Source organism: Aedes albopictus, chromosome 3, assembly GCF_035046485.1.
Source record: "Aedes albopictus strain Foshan chromosome 3, AalbF5, whole genome shotgun sequence".
NCBI lineage: Eukaryota > Metazoa > Arthropoda > Insecta > Diptera > Culicidae > Aedes > Aedes albopictus.
Window position 1 is genome coordinate 322,479,178 of NC_085138.1, and position 23,984 is coordinate 322,503,161.

The 23,984-nt window shown below is 42.5% G+C and overlaps 1 protein-coding gene across 1 annotated transcript; it reads left to right on the plus strand.

Annotated features, from left to right (window-relative positions):
• Positions 1-7,699: 7,699 nt before the first annotated feature.
• On the plus strand, positions 7,700-22,461 carry LOC109401240 (heat shock 70 kDa protein cognate 5). The gene is made up of 7 exons (XM_019673703.4): positions 7,700-7,966; positions 8,335-8,372; positions 19,299-20,584; positions 20,704-20,913; positions 20,977-21,164; positions 21,231-21,371; positions 21,439-22,461. The coding sequence occupies exons 1-7, from the start codon at positions 7,904-7,906 to the stop codon at positions 21,529-21,531; spliced, it is 2,019 nt and encodes a 672-aa protein (XP_019529248.3). The 5' UTR covers positions 7,700-7,903; the 3' UTR covers positions 21,532-22,461.
• The last annotated feature ends 1,523 nt before the right edge of the window (positions 22,462-23,984 follow it).

Genomic DNA, 23,984 nt, shown 5'->3' on the forward strand with positions numbered 1-23,984 from the left:
AGTTTAATTTATGTAACAGGGAGATAGAACAATCGAATCGTTCTATAGGTTGGTAATTCAAAGTATGACGCTGAAGGCTCAAATTTCAGTTGGAAATTAGTAGTGATCCATCAACGATTATCAAGCATTGCACTGTCCTTATGCATAATGTTACCAGGTATGAAAAGATTAGCCGTAAAGTAATATCATATTGTTCTTCTACCGGAAGGTGTTGCGTACCATCTACGGCGGAGTGCATATGGAAGACAGGACTTGTAGAATGCTGAGTGAACCAACCATCGTCTACACCGTGAAAATAGGGAGGCTACGGTGGGCGGGTCACGTCATCAGGATGTCGGATAGCAATCCGACCAAAATGGTTCTCGATAGTCGTCCGACCGGTACAAGAAGACGTGGTGCGCAGCGTGCTAGGTGGGTCGATCAAGCGAAGGACGATCTGCGGACCCTACGCAGAGTGCGGAACTGGAGACAAACAGCCATGGACCGAGTGGAATGGAGGCGGCTACTATGTACGGCAGATGCCGCCCCGGCCTTAGCCTGACCGATGATGATGATGATGATGATGATGATGATGATGATGAAGTAATACCAAATACGATCGGGACGGGAAATTCGGTTGTCAAATACGAAAAGTGGAAGAAAATATGCACTATCAACTGTTGGAAGATGGCGAATTGGATGAGGAACTCGATGCAGATAGGGAAAAGATGGAAAACTTAATGCGCATTGTTAACAATGAGCAGAGGAAGTTACAAGCTTAATAGACAATTGAGAGGAGTCAGTAGATGTATATCGTGTAGCATAAGGTGGATTGGAGCAGCATGCAAGATTACGAAGAATTATCAAGTAGTTAAAGCAAGTGATTGCAATGTAAAAATTTAAAAGAAAATCTTATATGTATACAAAGAACTTATATGTGGGTCCTAAATGTGGAGAAATGATTCGAAGGACGGATAGCATTGATTTTAAGTAAATAACTCTAAACAATGTAAAGAAAGGGAGGAATGTAGTGTCCACACTACTATTATTATGAATATTGTGTGCATAAGTCTTAGAGTGCTTGCTGTCACCTACCCGTAGTGGATACATATGTAAATAAAGAAGTCAGTTCTATTCAGACCAATGTCGAGTGTACACGTCTCTCTCTGTGATGTATCCGAAAGCCACCTTCCGACACTACAACGTTTTCTACCTGTTGCAATTGTTTGTTTATTTTGTTGGTTGCTTAGGCATTATTGGACTACTTGATGAATTTTTAAAATCACCGCCTTGAAATGCGCAGGGCAGCTCAAATGTGTAGTTAACCCGTCGACCGCCGTCATCATGTAGGCGCTGCTGTTTTGTTGCCAGCTTGTAGCATAAGTGGGAAATCTATGTATTAATTATCTAAGATTCCATTCAAGCTTGCCATCAATGTAATGAAAACAAAGTTCGACAGTAATTCATTGATTCTGCACATACTGTTCATGAGGCAAACCCCATTGCAAAAATCCATGTAGGCTCGCACATGAATCAAATGAATATTTTTTCCTGAGTGTAGGATGGCGCAGATAGGAAGGCATGCGGCTGGCAATCGACGGGTCTCGAGCTCGAATCTGGATTTAGGTAAATTTATGTGTAGTTATTATTTCACAATATTTGTTCACAGCATTAAGTTCCAATCATAAACTCTCGTGGAAATTGAAAATTTTTGCATTTTTTTATTTTTAATCATTTTTTGCTAAAGCTGAATAACAGTTTTACTCAAGGGGTTGGTCGCTCAGCACATCTACTTTTCCTTCAATGTGCCAGTACTGTGCCGGTACTGTGCCGAACTGTGCCGATTGTGCCGGCGCTGTGCCCAATTGTGCCCGTTTCTGTGCCGTACACATTTAGCGTGCAGGGATTGTCAAAACATAATTGTGTTGATGTATCTGGCAACCATGCCAAATTTAGGTGTTTCGTGGCGATCTTTTCGTAAACAAAATAAACATAATTTGCGACCGGTGCGAAGAAGGTATTTTGAATTAATTATATAATTACGGAAAAGCCCCAAAACTTATCATGAATATTACCGTGTGATTCGTTGGAAGTGTTAAAATAAATGTATTATTCCGTTCCAGGAAAAAATGAAACATTTGTCGTTCTTCGGAGCATCACCGCTAGTAACCACGGTCATCACTCTAGCAGGAAAACGATCTTGCTCGATGAGAGTAAACAGGAGACGAAGACCATGGATATAATCAGGATCAACAGCACAGTGCGGATGCGCATTCGTCTACAATTGGCCTGCTTGTGCTAGGACTCATTATGACGATGTTGGTGGATCAAATTTTTTTTTACCAGTATGAGAGGGTTTCTACGTGCAATCAGACTGGCACGATCGAATCGGTGGTTCACGCCGCGACTGACGAAGTGGGCCTCGAGGAAGCAGCTTCCACCAGCCATTTCGACGTCGAGATAAATGTGAAACAGCTCCGGTAGCTTTTGGAATAGTTGGATTTCTACTGCACAACGAAAACGATAGCACGTGCTCCTCTTCTCACTCCATCTCGTTTGCTGTTATTTTACGGAATTAGTAGATGGGAACCTGGGAGTCCCTGAATTTCACCGGCATCTCGATGCTATTCTCTGCAGGAACGTTTCTGGACGCGGCTACGTTTCACATACTGCCGGAACTGACTCACAATACCGGGCGCGGAGGCCATCGAACCGGCAGCCATAGTGGAGTGGAAGCTACGCTGAAGAACACCGGACTGGCTCTGCTGATCTCGGGAGTCCCACTGCCTATGTTCTGGATCATTTTGACACCACCATCAGAGAGCGGTCATAGAGCCGCTGGCGAACTTAACCCAAATATTGCTCAGTAAACCCGGTCTTGTTTTGTCGAAGGAATACGAATCGATTAATGAATTAGATAATGTACCGTGACATCACCTAATTCCAACCTCTTTTTTTTGGTTACTAATTCCATTTACCCCATACGTTTTGCTTGGTGTGAACGAAATTAGGAACCGTAAAAAGTGATTGGAATTAGGTGTTGCATTACAAATTTTCAAGGAGCTGTGAATTGGGAATCTTCATCAGAACTATTCTGTGCGATGCGAAGGGTTATTGACTGCTAGAACTGGAACTCTTGGATATGGCACGTATAGAGTTGTTCCTAAATTATTCACGTTCAAAGCTGGATGTCTGTTTGATTTTCTAAAGCAGTTTACAAATCTCACTTGTAGCAAATGATCTGTTGAAGGTGCCCAGGAAACAGTAGGTAAATCTTGAGGTGAATAGTAACATTTTTCAATTCTCATACACTGCAAAAACTGTAAATACTTATTTTATGTGAAATTACACATTAATCCAATCGTCCTTCCCACACATATATTTTATAACCCAAAATATAACTAACATGGTTATTATTTATTCTTTTGATTAGTTTCACAAATCATTGTTATGTGTGATCACCCATAGCAAAAAAAATATGTGTGTACACACATAATAACAATGTATAGAGCGTATAGAGAAACTGTGTTTGCATCAGTGTCTGTGTCAGCCGTCGGCTAAGCCGCCGGCGATGCTCAAAGTGAAAAGATGGCGACAGAAACACGTTTACAAAATAATGTGCTGCGGAAGTTGCACTTCGTAGTGGAGTTATTTCTTCTTAAATCTTCGAAGTCCTATTCTCCGGAGCATGGAATAGTTGCCCTCAATCGCATAAAATTGAAAAGTCTTTGGAAACTCGAGAATTCTCAGGAGCACAACTTTAAAACATCATCCGAAACCTGGTTCGGAACTGCAAAGTTGATCGATTGGTCACTCATGGACCAACTTTTTAGAGCAATACGATGTTTGAAAATTTCCAAATAAGCTGATTGCTGTGTTTTAAAATCATGTTAACAGCTTTTTGGATCAAACTTGTAACATTAATTCCCGATAAAGTTATATTCTCTAATATAAAAACCATTTGAGTACATCTATTAAATGTATAAGTAATGTTATTGATTTTATTTGTTATTCTAAACTGTTTTTATGTGTGATCTCACATCAAAACGATAAATACCAAAAAATAATTCGTTATGTGTGCCACCCATAATCATCATTTGTCCACACAAATTGCAAAAATTTATGTGTACAAAACATAAAATAATTGTTTGCAGTTTTTGCAGTGTACACTGCTCGAGGCTTGGGTGAAGGTACTATATTGCACTTCAATAATAATTGATAATATTTCAAGCACTAAGTAAGATTTCAAGAGAATTCTAAATTCTCGAATTCAGGCCATTGCTTTGTTTATTTTCATCTACTCTAGCTGCAGCAGCTGCAGTGACAGAAAGCGACAGTGCTCCCATTTCATTTAACTCATGCACTGATAATGTGTAGAGTGTGCCGACAAGTGTGCCGAAACGTGCCGGCGAGTGTGCCGAAGTGTGCCTGGGCACATTGTGCCGAGTGATCAACCCCTTGGTTTTACTATATATTTGTAAAACGATTTAACAACAAACATTTTAGTTGGTACACAACACTATGTTTTACAGTTTCTCCAAATTTGTGTGAACAAAACCCGAACAAAGGTTGTGCCTGAAAATTATCCAAATGTTATTCAGCATCATGCTGAATCAATTCGTTGTAAAGGTGCTTGTAAAATGAGTGATTGTTAGTTGGGGTGATATGAGCGAGTTCTCTTCATCGACGCTCTCTTCTTCAAATTAAAGTGACAAGATGCAAGTATGGTTGCACTTTTGGTCATAAATCGCTAGGTTGCGGTGCAATCTAGCGTCTAGTGTAAAAAGTTTGATTGAAATTGCATCTTCAATTTGCAGAAAAGACAGTCGATCTTGGAGTCGATGAAGAGAACTCTCTCATGTTACTTTCGCCCTTATTGCGCAGTTAAAAGTGCGATGAGGAAGTGCGGAATCTCAAATAAAAGTGCGATTTGGTGTCAAATCGTTTCGGTGTCTTCACCGCACTTATTCATTAGCTCATGATGTGAATAAGTGCGATGAAGACACCGGAACGATTTGATGCAATATCGCACTTTTATTTAAGATTCCGCACTCTGTCGCAGTCCAGTTAGCAATGCAATAAACTATATTTAAAGTCAATCTAGATATGGATTTAGCACCAAATTGGTGTCGGAAGTAACTTCATTGACATCCGCTGCCTTTCCTATGCGTTAAACATAACGTCGAAAGTAGTGCGCTGAATAGAGCATCAGATTTACTATACAGCGCACTACTTCCGACGTTATGTTTAACGCATAGGAAAGGCAGCGGAAGTCAATGAAGTTACTTCCGACACCAATTTAGTGCTAAATCCAGAATATTGATTTTCACGGGCTATTGGACGTCTACCTCGTAAAATGGACTATTGGGTTCTTTAGGGGTATTCGGATTATTTCATAATCGGATTCTCCCCCAAAAGTTAGTCGAAATCCAAAGTTTCATATTTTTTGGAATCCGGGAACTATTTTTAAAAAGCACTTAAAGTTTGTATGGGGAAATTTTTTTTGTTCGGGTCGAACTGTCACTTAATCGATTGAACTGTCATTCTATCATGGAGACAAATTTCGTTCGTTTGAAACAAAAATATTCATGTTTATTCGGTAAACTGATAGAATATTTAAAACTATCTCAATTGCAAGATCAAGGGAAGCTAACGATCCCACCACATCTGGTGGCAGGAATGAGAACCCTACGAAAAACGTGACTCCGTCAAAAAATGCCATGGCGCAGCATAGGCAAAGTGCACTTTTTTCACTGTTTCGTATCGAATTCCGCATCGTAGAGAAACAATTGGCTTCTTTAGCGGTGTTGAGATAATTCCATATTCGGAATCTGCATGCCAAAACGAGTCGAAATCCAAATTTTCATAAATTTTGGTGCCCGGGAACCTATTTAAAAATCAGTTTGAAGTTTGTATGGGAGCGATTTGTCGTATCACCCCTCGTCGCATTTTGTACTGAGCGGAGCTGTCAAGCAGTTGCCCAGCTGTCAAAAGGTGATTTCAAAAAATCTCTTTGAAATTGATTTTAGGCATCAAAGCAAAGTTCTAAAAATCTGAAAAAAATCATAGTGGCTCAGAAAAAGATGCTCTTTCGTATGAGATCGAAAAAACAAAACTTTTTTCCAAATTCAAAAACCCAATTGAGCCCTTTTTGGAAAGAAAATTTAATTCTCTTTCAGATGCGGTAGGTTTATGTTGGGATCAATGGAAAAACATCCTGGCAACACTGCTCCGCTCCACAGTTTACATCAGTCTACGTCAAGTCAACTGTGGGCTCACCAGTGACAACCGGAGTGTCACTGTAGTCTACTGTAGTGATGCAATAGATGTTGACAACAATCAAGCCAGTTGTCAACATGCAAGATGGCCACTTGCACAGTTCGTCCAATTCGTGTCGTGAATGTTTATATTTCATTTTATGTACAATTTTAATCTGTAAATATGAATAGTGTAAATAAATCGTTTTAGCATGTTCGTTTGTAATTCGTATGTATCGCGTTTTGCTAGCATGCAACAGTGGCGACGAGAAAGTGGGTTCTAAAGACCCCGGAAACAAATCCACGCAAGGGAAGAAGTTGCAAAATGGATTTTTCCCTACGGATTCACCATCATCAAAGCCAACCACGGCTCACCAAAGGGCACTACACTTGGGACTGGATCAATCACCATCAACAATTGCACTCATCACAAAGTGTGCTACCATTTGCTGTAACTGTATGAGGACAAATCAAGTCATGTCCTCTGAACCCATCACATCAAGGGTTCGTTACAGTGACGTCATCCGGAGCACTGTGAGGAGCACTCAGCAGCCATGATGTTTGCATCATCATCAAGCAGCATCGTTCATTCATACGGCATGCAAGCAGCTTCCACGCAAGTTCCGGGCCTACGCGTTGCATCATCATCCAGAGACGAACAACACTGACCAACAGCATCATCAGTACGTTGGTCAAGCATAAACGATCATTCACGACGCTCTTCGTGTGAAGACCGATTCGTTGAATGTTCTTCACAACACAGTCATCATCATCAATTCAAGGCGGAGATGTTGGGATCAATGGAAAAACATCCTGGCAACACTGCTCCGCTCCACAGTTTACATCAGTCTACGTCAAGTCAACTGTGGGCTCACCAGTGACAACCGGAGTGTCACTGTAGTCTACTGTAGTGATGCAATAGATGTTGACAACAATCAAGCCAGTTGTCAACATGCAAGATGGCCACTTGCACAGTTCGTCCAATTCGTGTCGTGAATGTTTATATTTCATTTTATGTACAATTTTAATCTGTAAATATGAATAGTGTAAATAAATCGTTTTAGCATGTTCGTTTGTAATTCGTATGTATCGCGTTTTGCTAGTATGCAACAGTTTACGAACAATTTATCTCGCAATTTATATGATAAATTTGAGGAGCTCTTGCTATGCCTCCGGCGGGCGATCTTCCGGATTATTTGTTAGCAGGCCATAATCCGGTATCTGTCGGCGTGGGCATCAAGAATGGTGATAAAGGAAGCCATTACCAATGGAAAATAGCAACTACCAAGGCAAAGTATTATTTAATCTTGAAGAATTTTTTCAAAGTTTGACCCACCCTAATGGGTCATAACTAGTAGCGAAATTCACCGCATGGGACATGATCCTAAGTTCATTCATGAACACAACCGAAGCAGTGGAAAAGAAAAGACGGAAAAGACGTCAAACTTCGCCTCCGCCGAACGAGTGTTTCGTTCATTTGAAGTCGAACCGAGTGCGCAGTCAGACGTGTGTGCCTTTTTCGTGTGTGCGTTTCAGAGCAGTAGCAGCAGCAAGCAGAGAATCTGTCAAATACCTGGCTGAAAGGCGATTCTCCAAATAATATTGCATCATAAGTTTCCAGAGAAACGTGATTTTTTTGTGAATTTCACACGGTAGTGCAGTGCAAAATGTTGAAGGCAGCCAAATTCGTGACCCGCGCCCTGACGGAGAACCGTGCCCTGTTGCAAAATGTGAGTATCCTCGGTCCAGGGGGTGATTTTTCTAGGCGTTTCTGTGACTACGGGATCTGTAAGCTTGCGGAAAACAGGCCGCCCGTACAGAGTAGACGGGAACATGGAGTGCGCAACACGCAGAGAGAGTGAGGTTAGGGTGCTTGTGTAATCTCTTGCGTTTTAGAATTTGCTAGTTTCTGCGGTATTGAAGCAAAAAGGATCTGAAAAGTAAAATTCCAAGGGAATCGATTGGATCTGGTTGTGCACTTGAATGTTCCCGGCCACCGGGGGGTGATGTTTTGCGTGAACTTCGAACCTTTGAATCGACCGGCTATGGATGAGTGACTTATCAATGCTTTCTCTTGATTCCTTTTACACTTGTGCAGGGAGGAATCCTTCGCAACAGCATGCAGGCACGCCTCAAGTAAGTACCGAATCGTGTCAGGAAAGATGATGATCTTTTCTGTTCTGTTAGAACTGCGGACGGAAGGTAGATGATTGCCGGTTGTGAAATTAGGATTGGCTTTGGATACGGCGATCGATTGTCACTTCTCTTGGGCTTATCAGCTGTCATTCAATAGTTTTAAATCCGTAGAAGTTTGTACAGCCTATAATAGGTAATGCAGAAATTAAGCAGCGTTTGACAGTGAAAAATACGCTAATCAAGGTCACGAAGATAACCAGCATCTATATTTTTTTGTAGAATGTTCGCGTCTGTTACGTAAATCCAATGCTGATGTTGAGGTGATTTGCATGTTGGCATATGTTTGCCTAATATTATCAGAATTCAGAATGTTAGATTTTTTTTCTTGACAACTGGTTTTATACTAATTAGCCAGGACCGACAAGTAGTTAGATTGTTGTTAGTTACTGTATTCAATTTTGTCAGATGGTTCCGAAACCAACGATTTAACAAATCTTTTGATACGATAGTGAACGAGCAGAATAGTCTATTATGCTGAAGAGTTTTGTTTTAAATCTTTATCAAATTTTCGACTCGAGGCTAGTTCATCTCAGGATCCACGGCTTTACTTCTCTCCCGAAGGAAACTCCTCGGCGTGATAGCTTTAACCAGCACATCAGGTCCACTTTACAAGCTGAAGAGTTGTCAATGTAGAAATAATCAGTAATTCCTGAATTGCTATCGGGAAACAAATGCATATGCTGCTTCAACATCAAACACTGGTTTGGCTCTGTAACCATTTCTGCAACACTTGCTATCAGTTGTGCTGTGCTGTTTTTTTTATGATGGCGTAGTTTTACACAATCATTAACACTTCACACATGGTTCAGCAGGCTGAGACAACTTTTATAGCTGTGATGCAGTGAATACATGTTGTGATACCGCTCCGTCAGCAACGACCCACAACACATCAAGCAATCAAGTAGGCATAGGGAAATATGGTCATCTCGTCGTGGACATCGTGGTCACCCTCAGTAACGTCCCCGCTTGCTCGCAGTGAATCTACGGCCAGAGTGGACGCGTCACGTGACGCGGCGCGGATTTCCCATACGATTTGACAGCTTCTTATTATTGACTGTTATTCCTTTGCGCGTCCATTTTGGTCGGTACCTTAAGGACATATTTGAGTGAATCCAAAGATGGCCGTCACAATGGCTGCCTTGCAAATACCAAAAGCACGGATCTCGTCATCCAGGCAGCAAACAGAGCTCAAAAAGCAATGAGTACCCTTGCTCACTCGTGATAAACATTGAGTAACATTTTTGTTCTCGAGCATGTTGTGGATGACGAGATCGGTGCTCTCAAAAACGCGAGTCAAAAATGCACCTGGACGCGCTCCCATTTCACCTTAAGCGTACAATATCATACCTAATATGTACAGTTGGCTCTTAATATTGAAGGGATCATCAAGATAGGGGAGAGATCGCATTGCAGAACCAATTTATAATGTACACTAGATTGAAAAAAAAACCTCCGTAACTAGGGAAAACCGCCAACTAACATATGTCATTCCGCGCGTCCAGAATGTTTTGCTTCTAGAAAACTTGGTCTAGCAACCTGTGAAAATGGTCGAATCGACATACGGAGAGAAAATGTAGAGCAAAATCGAACTAGATCGCATCGAGATAGGGAGATATCGACAAATAGAGAGGTAAAGTGCATGCAGATTGAAGGGACCGACCAAATTTTCGAGATAGGGAGAGATATCGAAATACAGAACACCGACATGCGGAGAGTCGACTGTACATAGGAAGAATTTTGTAAACTGCGATGCGGATTTGTAGAACGCCCCATCTAACAGCTCACTATTCTCATCGCGCGGTTGCAGTGCCAGATAGAAGTGCAGCAGCAGCAAATCGGACATCTAGATTTCCGCGGAAATACCGCTTCCGAGATGATTAGGTGTCTAGTCTGTGCAAGCTTCAATCAAGATTTCCAGTATGATTCGGACGGAGGAGTTCTTCGATGATTGGTTTGCGAAGCAACAAAACGTTATCTCAAAAGACGATCAATCTTTAGACAATGACGCCCGTGCGAGGTTGGTTCTACGGCGTAGAATCTACGCAAATTAAGCACTATTATGAGCAAACACTATTTCGTCTTCGGACTCAATTGCTACGGAATGTAGACATCCGAGCAAGATCTCGAAGCTAGAAGCCGACCAAACCGCAGTTAACAAATAAGGAAAAGCGGTCAGCTAGGTAACACTGGAGAATCTTGTTGAAGAATGCCATCGCATGGCCAATCTCAAGCAGGACACTGATAGTGGAGCACAAAAAAGCACGTAATGTTAACATTGTCATCCGAAAACTGATCAATTCTGTGAAAAACTCAAAACTGCCTAACACGCTATGCTGAGTGGTGGATGTCGATTCGCTTTGCACACATGTTCCAGGTCAAAGCAGCAAAGACACAAAGATAGCTACTGTTCGAGCAACAAGTATACAGGGGATAGACAAAATGATCGGGACAGGCAAAATTTTCACTTTTCAAAAATTGTTCAACTAGCTCTAACTTTTCGGAAAGTGAATCGAAAATTCTCAAATTTTTACTGTAAGTTCATCAACTAGTTGTGTATCAGTGGTCTAAATTTGGAAAATATCGGGCTATTCTCCATAAAGTTATAAAGGTTCTTGAAAAAGGTATAATTATCCAATAGCCAACTTTGAGCTGCTATATCTCCGTATTCAATGAACCGAAGCAATTAAATTTTGACCATTCATGACTTATATAACGAGCTATGACAAGCCTTTGACATAACTTAAAATTCTTAAGGGGGAATTGAGTTTGGATTTTCTAACACATGCTTGTAAAATTTTCTCACATGTGTGAGTTTTCAATTGAATATGTAGAAATACTCGAATTTTCACCACTATCTGATATCGAGTTATTTTAAAATTTGCTTCAACGCTTGCTCAGGACACTTACCTTTTCATTGAGACCAAGAAACACAACATTTTCACAATATTTCACTGCAAAACTGCTATTTTATAAATTGTGCGCTATCTTTTCCAAATTCCCCCCCAACGCACACCAGCTCGCACCATTTCACTAGCACTATCTTACCGGGAACAGTCTCACTTTTTAATTGCCTCTCGAAACGTTATTGCTTCCATAATCGAAGCGTAAAATGTTTCACCGGCTTCAGAAATGGAATAATATTCACTACATCACGAAAAAGTCCGCGGCGATAGCCACACAATCGCGAAAACTGCACAAAATCGTTTTTCACTTTCCAACCGGCGCGGTATTTACTTCCATGTAGTGCACATACATGGTGTGGCTTCCTTGATTTGCTGTTTCTTTTATTCTCCCATTGCCTATGCGTGAATATTTCTTGCGTCATATGCACAGCGGTGATAAACTAGTTGAAGATGGGAAAGAGACAAATGAAATGCACTAACGAACCTGCCTCATCTGCACATCCGCGTGCAGGAGTGTTTGTTTACTCTCTGTAAAGTCAGTAGGCGCTTTCACCAATACTTATAAATTGTGAGTTGAACCTTAACACGAAAGAAAATTATAACGGTTAGATTATTTTTCTAATAAAACACCAATTTATCCAAAACTTCAACATCGTTTCAAAATTCAAGATGCATATTATAGTTCATTTAAATTCCCTCTAAATGACTTATATATAAATGTGTTTTGAAGGAAAGTAACAACATAGCCGACAATAAATTGAGAAAGTAATGGGATGCGTATAAAAAATAGATCAATTTACTAAACAATCGTTAAATAAATCAAATCGCTATAACTTTTCCTCTTGTTAAAAATTTCAAGTAAGGTTAAACGTTTTTTAGAGTTCATTACATAAGTCATGAATGGTCAAAATTTCATTGAAATCAGTTCATTGAATACGGAGATATAACAGCTCAAAGTTGGCTATCAGATAATTTTACCTTTTTCAAGAACCTTTATAACTTCGTGGAGAATAGCCCGATCTTTTCCAAATTAAGACCACTGATACACAACTACAGGGCCCATATAGCCGAGGCGGTAAACGCACGGGTATTCAGCATGACCATGCTGAGGGTGACGGGTTCGATTCCCGGTCGGTCCAGGATCTTTTCGTGAAGGAAATTTTCTTGACTTCCTTGGGCATAGAGTATCTTCGTGCCTGCCACACGATATACGCATGCAAAATGGTCATTGGCAGAGGAAGCTCTCAGTTAATAACTGTGGAAGTGCTCATAGAACACTAAGCTGAGAAGCAGGCTTTGTCCCAGTGGGGACGTTACGCCAAGAAGAGAGAGAGAGAGATACACAACTAGTTGATGAACTTACAGTAAAAAATTGAGAATATTCGATGCCAGAGTTGATGTACACGTGCTGTAGCAATGTGATATATAGAAGGTGTGGAGGAAGTTCCTGTAAGCTTGTGTTAGTAGATTGTTTATGTAAACAACTTCGAAGGGGAAGGTTGGTGACGTCATACCGGCTCATCGGCGAAAAGAATCAAACAACAATTAGTTTCCGTTGAAAATTTTATGCACATTTACTGTATCACGAAATGGAAATTACACAGGTAGAAATATATCTACAAGGGAAAGGCTCTCCTCGTGAGCTGAATCTTTCTTTTGGGGTGTAATGTTGAATCATAATTACCAAATTGCAGAATATCCAATCTACCATATTGAACATTCGTCGCATCAACTTACTTTTCCGTTAGCATTTTTGGTTATTCTCACGCATCAATGTAGACAAGCCGCTTTAAATAAGTCGTTTTGAGGTGAATGGTTTCATCAGCCTGCAATAAGCGAAACGTTATAAGTATTAAATAAGTAATTTATCTGTAGAATTACCCCATGAAGATTTTCCACTAACTCTCTAGAGTCTCCCGTTTCTCCATTTTCATGTTGTCGTTTGCACAACAACGCTAAGGTCGCCCTTAGAAACCACGGCAGAGCAACACGTTCAAGAGAATTGACACACAGTTTTATATCATTTATTGTGTGACCAAATATATGTGACATCATATTTCAAATAATATTCAAAGTTTTAACAGCTCAAAACAGTGTTTAGGCACATGATGAAGCTGAAATTTTATTTGAAGTTATTTCATGAATTTTTAACGTCATTTATTGGGCTTTTATACTTCGACTTGATTTTTGGAAATCTTGTGTGTTGTATGAGTTGATGTTTTTAAGGGTGTAGCTGTCCTCGCGCAAATTCAAAAACAAACCGTATGACGTCAGCTGTGTTTAGATGCGGTGGGTTGCTATGAGAACTCAAATTTGGTACACTAACACATATACACCGCTGTGTAATACACGAAATGATCCCCTCACCTCCATTATAGAACACATTGGTGTTGTAGTCCCATGTACGGGAGCCACATGGCAAGCGAGCTCCCAGGAGCTCTGTACATTTTGAGACTGAAAGTTGTGTGCCTCATTTTCCTCAAGATGTGTCTCATGAGCTTCGTCTCATGCGCTGATTAAATTAGAAAATTTCACGACAAAAACTTCCTAAACGAACGAGAATTGATACCTTAACCTTTGCATTGAGAGTCCCTAGTCGTATCGTATAGACCAACCAGACACTTGAGTTGTGTACGGAAAAAAGTTGTTGAGGTTCTTCGTTACCAAGAAGTTGTTTTTCACCTTAGATACCAACAGCTCACGCAGCGCATGAGACGAGCTCCCCGGGAGCTAGGCGCTTAGCTCGCACCCACCAGATTTTTGTGAGCCTCCTAGCAGCGCAGCACACTGCGATTTTGAAGAGCTGGGAGACAATTTGGTAGGAGGCTCGCTGTCACATTTATGTACACATGAGCAATGGGAAACTCTGTTCGATGCACTTTTCGAAAAGTTACAGCCAGTTGAACATTTTTTGCAACGTGAAAATTTTGCCTGTCCCGATCATTTTGTCTATCCCCTGTACGCCCTAGAAGCTATTCCAGTAGGCGAAATCCAGAAAGAATTGCACACAGTCAGGTTTCAGCACAACTCGGCGTCCGACATCACCATTATCTCCAAAGATACATGGATGAGCATCAGACAGCCACTCACTCAACCGACGGAGGAATAACAGTAACAGCTTCTGGTGGGAAGCTCAACCTTGGTTATTTTCAGGCCCCGAGATGAACCAGCCCAGGGCTGAAAATCTCGTAAAGATAATAATAATAATAATATTTTCAGGCCGATGATCTCAATTCTGGATCAGAGATATTCCTAGACCCGGACCAAAGAGGCACATGACTGTAATCTCCATATTATTCTCAAGCTTTTCGCTTACGTCTCGAAAAGTGTCGTTTTGCGCTCTTCCAGTTCGAGTTCATCAGAGGACATACCGCGGACAATGACAGTATTCAACCGGCACCTTCAAAAATCGATGATATTTTCAAGATGCAACCTCTGCTGAAAGATGTTCAGCTGTTCCGTTTCCATTTCGGTACTATTCACTACTGTGGTCCGGGCTCCAATGAAGCTCTTGAGGAAGTATTTTTCTGTGGCCCCGGATTAAACCGATATGGAGTTATCAAACACGATTGCGAGGAAGATGATCTGCTGCACGTTGACTAGCATTTCTAGAATACCAAGCCATGGCCAGGTCGAGTCATCGAACGGAAAGGTGCGATGTTATTCGTTGGAAAACAATGGAATGCCGAAGTTGGTTAGAGCGCATATAAAACAAATGCGCCTTCACTACGATACCACCGTTCCAGTGCCAACGACGCAACTGTCATGGGAAATCTTGCTCGATGAAGTATATATTCTTAGCGCTACAATGATATTGGCTGATCCAGAAGTTCCAGTTGTCACTCCGCCACCGACCTTGCAAGACGTTGCTGGTCCGAAGCTATGTCTGGCACAGTTTCCCTAGGATTCCTTCAAGCATTTCTCCCGCGGGTTATCCTGAAATTCAATCCCAAACTCCTCTAGCAGTTCCTTCTATGATTCCTCGGGGAGCTCCATCTGAGATTCTTTTTTGGGGATCCTTTTCAGGAGTTCTCCATGGGATTCTTTCAGGATTTCTCCAGGAGTTTCGACAATCCTCCAGGAATTATTTCCGAGATTCTTCCAATACTTTCTGTTGGCGCATCACACGAACGGCGTTGTCCACGTGCGCTTACCCACAGCAGCGGCGCAGTGGTTTACATTCAATTCGGCTGTGACAATGCGCGTTTACATGTTCAATTGTACGTACTTTCGCTGCCGCCTATAAAAGTGGCATCTAGCTCTAAATGTAATTAGTTGTACATAAGTTAAAGTACCACCACAGAGCAGTGTAGTGAGCGTAGATTGTATATCAAATTATTTATATTTTTAAGTACATGGAATACAAGGTTGGCATATTTAGCATTCTATTTTGTGCCATTTTATGGTTAGTAAGTTTAATGTTCATAATGAAATTAAATTTATAAATTAGCATCACATCAATAAATTGATAGCGCTATTTCGGTCAGTGTACTGCGTGCCAAATAAACATCGCACAGCTTGCATGGAAAGCTTTTGGCGTGGGCTTTTGAAACCAAAGCTTGTCCGTGTCAGGTCTTCGGTTCGAGTGCGTTCGAATGAACGGGGAAAGGGCAGCCGTTGATGATGTGACCAACGCGTGTGAATGGGATGAAATGATTGAGTGTGCGAGAGAGAGATGGATAGATGGCAGTGTGTGGACTCGGGTCGGGATCAATGATTTCGGAACAAAAAGCACTTGAGTTTGTTAACGAAATTTGTGTCTTACGGACGTTTCATGCGCAGCGCGCGAACGGAAATTCCTGACGAGTTCCGCGGTTCGTCGGATTTTACCGCGGAATGTTAGAATACGACAAGCAGGAGCACTGCCTCTCTGTGGTGCGCAATAAAAGGCGAGATTGTATTTCGAAGTCATTTCTCTTCTCTTTATCCTCCGGGCGGAAAATACACAACGTGGGGCCTACTTGACCTCTGGACGAAACAGTTTTTTTAGGATCTCTTCAGAAGATTTTTCTGATTTGCAAAAGGAATTTCTGGAAAAAAATGGAATCCCAGCAGGAATAATTGGAATGAGCCCAGAAGTAACTCCAAAGAGAATTCCATGCGGAACTTATGGAGAATTTCTTTGAGTAAATGTTGGCGGAATTCTTTTTGGAACTCCTGGAGAAATGTAGAAAAGTTCCTAGAAGAATCCGGGATGGAGTTCTTGAAAAAAAAAATCGGAAAGTATCACGAAAGGAGTTAACGGAGGAAATCCAGAAGGAGTTCTCGAAAGAATCCCATAAGAAGTTTCTTGAGAATTCCCGGAAGAAAGGGAATCTGGAGTTTAGATTTAGTTTAGATTTCGGGAGTGTATCGTAAAGCACTGCTGTGTGTTGAAAGTAGTAGACATGTATCCCATAGAGTCGTGTTGTTCGTAACTGCTGTTTCGCCGATCCACCCGCAAAATGTACCATTCTCGAAGTGATTTTGCAGAAGCATACATATGTATCTAAGACACAAGTGCCGATAAATCAATGTTACAATGTTCGCAATTATCCTGGCCTATGCGGTATGATGCCACGTTTCTCAAGAAGCTGACAGCAGTCATTCCTGGAAAAGTACTGGTAGAAGTTTTTGGAGGATTCCCGGAAAGAGTTCCCAAAGAAATCCTGTAAAGAATTCCCAAATGAATCCTGGAAGAAGTTGCTAGAGGAATCCCGGAAGCAGTAGAGGAATCTCGGAAGGATTTTCTAGATGGATCTCAGAACTCCAAAATAAATATAGAAAATATTAGAAGGAACTCCTTGAGGAATCTATGAAATATATTGGAAAGGCATTCCTAAATGTATTCCTCAAACAATCGTGGAAAGAACTTTTTGTGGAATCTAGGAAGAAATACCTGGTGAAATTCAAAAAAGAATCCAAGAAGGAACTTCTAGTGTATTCTCAGAAGAAAATCCTTGAGGAATCCCAGAAAGAACTATGGAAAGAAACCTAAAGGGAAATTCTGGTGCACAATTTCTACGACGAAAACAAAATTCTCTTGAAAATATAATCTTTTTAGGAAAGAGACGAACCAGCCAAGGGCTGAAAGTCTCTTAACCCTCAGAGCCCCAGGACAAACTTTTTATTTTTGACCGGCTGATACTCAAAATCTGTAAAATATGAAAATAAGCGGTTTTCAGTATGATCGATGGGAAGAGTTAGTTGTACTTCATGCGAGTGTAGTTGTCAAACCGGAAGTCCATGCTTGAACCTGATTTTGCACCGGAAATAAGTGTTCCCTGGTGCTATGTTTGGCGATATGTTCTACAGCTGCCTTTAGGCTACTTAGCATTAGCATTAAGCGAGTCGCACAAATTCGTAGGTGGTACAGTCCTAGACCGCTGTTATTAGGGTTGCCTCCTTCCCGTCCGAACCAAAGCACAAAGATGTGGGACTAATCTCTGACTCTTAGACAAGACTGACGCAATCCTCCAATGGTCGAGCACTGTCCTGGCCACGTCCTTGCGACTGCTGAGGAATGGGAAAGGATGGTTAGTTTGGACACCTATGAAAAATGTAGACAACTCTACGATCTCTCAGGCCTAGGTGTCACGGGATTGTTAGGTTGTTAGTGTAAGGATAAACTCCAAAGGATACGCTTGGTCAACGTTCAGGCACACCATTGTTAGACTGCTTTGAATCAGTTGTTTGCCCAATTCATCCTGTGTCCTCGTCATCTTGGTTGGATTACTAGCTTCTTCGGTTGGTAATCTGAAATGTAAAATAATATTAACATCGTACGTCAAATAAGCTACATATTAGTGATACGCTCGCCACAGTTACATATTTTTATAATATGATTTATAGCATACGATAAATTTACCTGAATCCTGCTGAAATAAAATATTAATTAGTAGTGCACTAAAACAAAATAAACTACAAAACACAAAAAAATGAATCAAACTTTGATCTTGGAATATTTATAAATACGGTAAATATCAAGATCAAAATTTGATTTGGTAGATCTTACACCGCAACGCACCATTCTAAGGTGATCTACCCACGTTACGGGCTGCCTTTAGGCTACTTTTTCAATAATTAGTTGTTAATTCTCGATAGATCAATCAAGGTGGAATCTCAATCAGGCCTTAAATTTCTTAGCGAAGCGTGCTTTTACAAATTGGAATCAATTTTGTAAATTGGGACGGAAACCGATAAACGCCTAAAAGTATGCAATGATCTAGTAATAATTCGTTGGCTAAAAGTATGACCCGTGTTTGAATTTTAGGTGGATTAATCACATGAGTGATACTTTTAAAAGAAGGGCTCAAATATGCGAAACAAATTGTTCATAGACACCAAACTTCTAAAATCATCTTTTCAGGTGCAAAATGATTATGATCACGAAATTGGGTCTTAGGGAGTCCTACCGGAAGTACACTCCTGGGACCAAGTTTCAGATGCATCTCATGCCAGAAAGCAGCCCCAGCATTGTGTTCTTGCGTTGGCCTACCATTTCAAGTTGTTAAAGATTTCAGAATTATTATAAAATACCAGATTCATAGACGACTCGCCAAAACATTGCCCCAGGGAACACTTATTTCCGGTGCAAAAACAGGTTCAAACATGGACTTCCGGCTTGACAACTACTCTTACATGAAGTACAACTCTTCCCATCCATCATAGTGAAAACCGCTTATTTTTATATTTTACAGATCCTGAGTATCAGACAATTAAAAAAAAGAAGTTTGTCCTGGGGCTTTGAGGGTTAAATAAAAACAAAACAATCTATCAGATATAATCCACAGCTCAGATGGGATTTGAACCTAGGACCATTGTACGCTAGACGAGTACTTTACCAATTAAGCTACCGAGCCAATGAATGATCAACCAGAAAAAATGTCATCTACCTTCCCTCGCCCTTTATGATTTATTTTACCCCAAACTGTAATAACAATTTATTTTCCTTTATTTTAACTTTCCCCCAAAATTGCAACAGGTCCGACACGGTCAAGGGTGCCGTCATCGGTATCGATCTGGGAACGACCAACTCGTGCGTGGCCGTCATGGAGGGCAAACAGGCCAAGGTAATCGAAAACGCCGAAGGTGCCCGCACAACCCCATCGCACGTGGCCTTCACCAAGGACGGTGAACGATTGGTCGGTATGCCAGCGAAACGTCAGGCTGTCACAAACTCGGCAAACACCTTCTACGCCACCAAGCGTCTGATCGGCCGTCGTTTCGACGATCCGGAGATCAAGAAGGACATGAAGAACCTGTCCTACAAGGTGGTGAGGGCTTCCAATGGAGACGCTTGGGTTCAGGGTGGTGACGGTAAGGTCTACTCGCCCAGCCAGATCGGAGCCTTCGTGCTGATGAAGATGAAGGAAACGGCCGAAGCCTACCTGAACACTAACGTCAAGAATGCCGTCGTTACGGTTCCGGCTTACTTCAACGACTCGCAGCGTCAGGCTACCAAGGATGCTGGACAGATTGCTGGTCTGAACGTGCTGCGAGTGATCAACGAACCGACGGCCGCCGCTTTGGCCTACGGTATGGACAAGAGCGAGGACAAGATCATTGCCGTGTACGATCTGGGAGGTGGTACCTTCGATATTTCGATCCTGGAGATCCAGAAGGGCGTGTTCGAGGTCAAGTCGACCAATGGTGACACCCTGTTGGGAGGAGAGGATTTCGATCATCACATCGTGGACTATCTGGTTGCGGAGTTCAAGAAGGAGCAGGGCATTGACATCACCAAGGACGCCATGGCCATGCAGCGCCTGAAGGAAGCTGCCGAAAAGGCCAAGTGCGAGCTGTCCTCTTCCGTTCAGACCGACATCAACCTGCCGTACATCACCATGGATGCCTCCGGACCGAAGCATTTGAACCTGAAGTTCACCCGCGCCAAGTTGGAACAGCTGGTCGGAGATCTGATCAAGCGTACGATCGGACCCTGCCAGAAGGCTTTGTCCGATGCCGAGGTGTCCAAGTCGGACATCGGCGAGGTTCTGCTGGTCGGTGGAATGTCCCGTATGCCAAAGGTACAGCAGACAGTGCAAGACATCTTCGGTCGCACTCCGTCCCGTGCCGTGAATCCGGACGAAGCTGTCGCCGTTGGTGCTGCCGTGCAGGGTGGTGTCCTGGCTGGAGACGTTACCGATGTGCTGCTGCTGGACGTCACTCCGCTGTCGCTGGGTATCGAAACTCTCGGAGGTGTCTTCACTCGTTTGATCACCCGTAACACTACCATCCCAACGAAGAAGTCGCAGGTCTTCTCCACTGGTAAGTGAGGCTTTCAATCTCTTTCATTGACATTGAAATCACAAATTTTCTTCGTTTGAGAACCACTAGTCTACCTGAACAGTGAGCAGCTAATCCAACAATTATTCGTTCCATTCCAGCCGCTGATGGTCAGACACAGGTCGAAATCAAGGTCCACCAGGGCGAGCGCGAGATGGCCGCCGACAACAAGATGCTGGGTTCGTTCACATTGGTGGGAATCCCGCCGGCACCTCGCGGTGTGCCACAGATTGAGGTCGTGTTCGACATCGATGCCAACGGTATTGTGCACGTGTCGGCTCGCGACAAGGGAACCGGAAAGGAACAACAGAGTAAGTGACTTTCGGGTGGGTCTGAATGTCCGGAAAATATCTAAATTGTGGTTTGTTTTGCAGTCGTCATTCAGTCGTCTGGTGGTTTGAGCAAGGACGAAATCGAGAACATGGTCAAGAACGCCGAACAGTACGCTGCTACCGACAAACTGAAGAAGGAACGCATCGAGGCCATCAACCAGGCTGAAGGTATTGTGCATGACACCGAGTCCAAGATGGAGGAATTCAAGGATCAGTTGCCCAAGGAAGAGGTAATGTCGTTTGAAAACACGATGTAAATTCTACCAGATTCAGTAATTCACTTGCTTGTTTTACAGTGTGACAAACTGCGCGAAGAAATCGTCAAGGTCCGCGAAATCCTGGCCAACAAGGATGAAGCCGACCCAGAGGAAATCCGCAAGACTGTCAGCACCCTGCAGCAATCCTCCCTGAAACTGTTCGAGATGGCTTACAAGAAGGTTTGTAACTTGTTGATTGAAATCAATCAAAATGTCCAGTTTTTCAATACCCCACGTCCTCTTTCAGATGGCTTCCGAGCGGGAAAGCAGCGGTAGCAGCTCAAGCAGCGGCAGCAGCAGTAGCGACGACAGCGCGGAAAAGAAGGAAAACAAGAACTAAGTTAAATTTCTTTTAGCCCTATCCTTTACTTCTAACCGAACAAGAACTCCTGTAAAATATAGTTGTAGACCTGAAAGATAGTGTTTAGCCAAATTTCGCCGGACATTGAGACAGACAGCGCAACACACAGAGAATATTATAGGAAACATACAAACAAATTGCTACTAATTTAGGAGCTAATAGAGAGTTACAACTATGAACTTAGTTGATGAAGTTGTCTAGTTCAGTGCTAAGGATCAGAGCACTTCGTTTAGCCAATAAACCAGTTTTCTCGCGCGCGCGTGTATCAATCGAGCACCAGACAACATTTCGCGATTGCATTAATAATGACAAACGTTCGTACTCATTCATCCCCCGCACTTACCAAACATCGTTTTGGGCTTTCAGAATCTGTGTTATTATTTTCCTTCGTTCAATCGGAGCTCACCGGTCTCCCTGTGGTAGTGATCGTTTTTAATTTTATCATGAGAAACCTTTTGTTACTGAGTACAAAGCAATTAGAAAGGAAGACGAAATAGAACGCTCAAAATTCCAACCGTAACAGCTATTTCTCAGTTTATTTCCCAGTGGGTTGTTACTTTGGGACCGAGAAAGAAAAGCACACACAACACTTGATTTGGTTTATACGCAAATAGTGCGTGCGCAGCTTCCTCTGCAGCTTTATCTCGTGTGTCTCTCGCGGGCTGCTTGGTGGGGTAGGTAAGAGAAATTATCGAATAATGTTGATCATTATGTTTCGACTCTGAAAACCAAATGATAATAAGTATATTGAACGAATTTACTCGTTTGAAACTATAGGAATGTGAACCGTTAAGAAAAGCTGTTGTAGATAAAACTTCTGTGGCATACCAGTTATGAGGGAAGACATCGCTCGATGGGAATGACTTTTATTGCAATATGATTAAGAATACCATTATGTGAACCGTAAAACGAATCTTTTTTCATTCTATGATAGGTATACAGAGAAAGTCCTTGTTCATATTCAATAATCATTACATAGCATACCGAAATCCAAAGTCAGATGCATTATCCATTGCGTTACTTACCTTACCGGTCAGGCTAAGGCCGGGGTGGCCTCTGCTGTACATAGTAGCCGCCTCCATTCCACTCGGTCCATGGATGTTTGTCTCCAGTTCCGCACTCTGCGTAGGGTCCGCAGATCGTCCTCCACTTGGTCGACCCACCTAGCTCGCTGCGCTCCACGTCTTCTTGTACCGGTCGGATGACTCTCGAGAACCATTTTAGTCGGGTTGCTATCCGACATCCTGATGACGTGACCCGCCCACCGTAGCCTCCCGATTTTCGCGGTATGGACGATGGTTGGTTCCAGCAGCTGATGCAGCTCGTGGTTCATTCGCCTCCTCCAAGTCCCGTCTTCCATCTGCACTCCGCCGTAGATGGTACGCAACACCTTCCGTTCGAAAACTCCAAGGGAGCGTTGGTCCTCTGCACGTAGGGTCCATGTTTCGTGCCCATAGAGGACGACCGGTCTAATCAACGTTTTGTAGATGGTTAACTTCGTGTTACGGCGAACTTTATTCGAACGTAGAGTTCTGCGGAGTCCAAAGTAGGCACGATTTCCTGCCACAATGCGCCTCTGAATTTCTCTGCTGGTGTCGTTGTCGTCGGTCACCAGTGAGCCCAAGTACACGAATTCTTCAACCGCCTCGATTTCATCACCGTCGATATGAATTCGGGGTGGCGGGCGCGGTGATTCCTCCCTGGAGCCCTTTGCCATCATGTACTTTGTCTTCGACACATTAATGACTAATCCGATTCGCCTGGCTTCCCTCTTTAGTCGGATGTACGTTTCCGCCATCGTCTCAAATTTACGAGCAATAATATCAATATCATCGGCGAAACCAAGCAGCTGAACGGACTTCGTGAAAATCGTCCCACTCGTGTTTATCCCCGCTCTTCTTATTACACCCTCCAAAGCAATGTTGAACAGCAAGCACGAAAGACCATCACCTTGCCGTAACCCTCTGCGAGATTCGAAGGGACTCGAGAGTGTCCCTGATACTCGAACTACGCACATCACTCGATCCATCGTCGCCTTGATCAACCGTATCAGTTTATCCGGGAATCCGTAATCGTGCATAATCTGCCATAGCTGTTCTCGATCGATTGTATCATACGCCGATTTGAAATCGATGAACAAGTGATGTGTGGGCACGTTGTATTCGCGGCATTTCTGCAACACCTGGCGGATGGCGAACATCTGGTCCGTTGTAGCGCGTTCACCCATAAATCCAGCCTGATATTGCCCCACGAACTCTCTTGCAATCGGTGATAGACGGCGGCATAAAATTTGAGAGAGTATTTTGTAGGCAGCGCTCAGTAGTGTGATCGCACGGTAGTTCCCGCAATCCAACTTGTCGCCCTTTTTGTAGATGGGACACACGATACCTTCCATCCATTCCTCCGGTAATACTTCCTCCTCCCAAATCTTG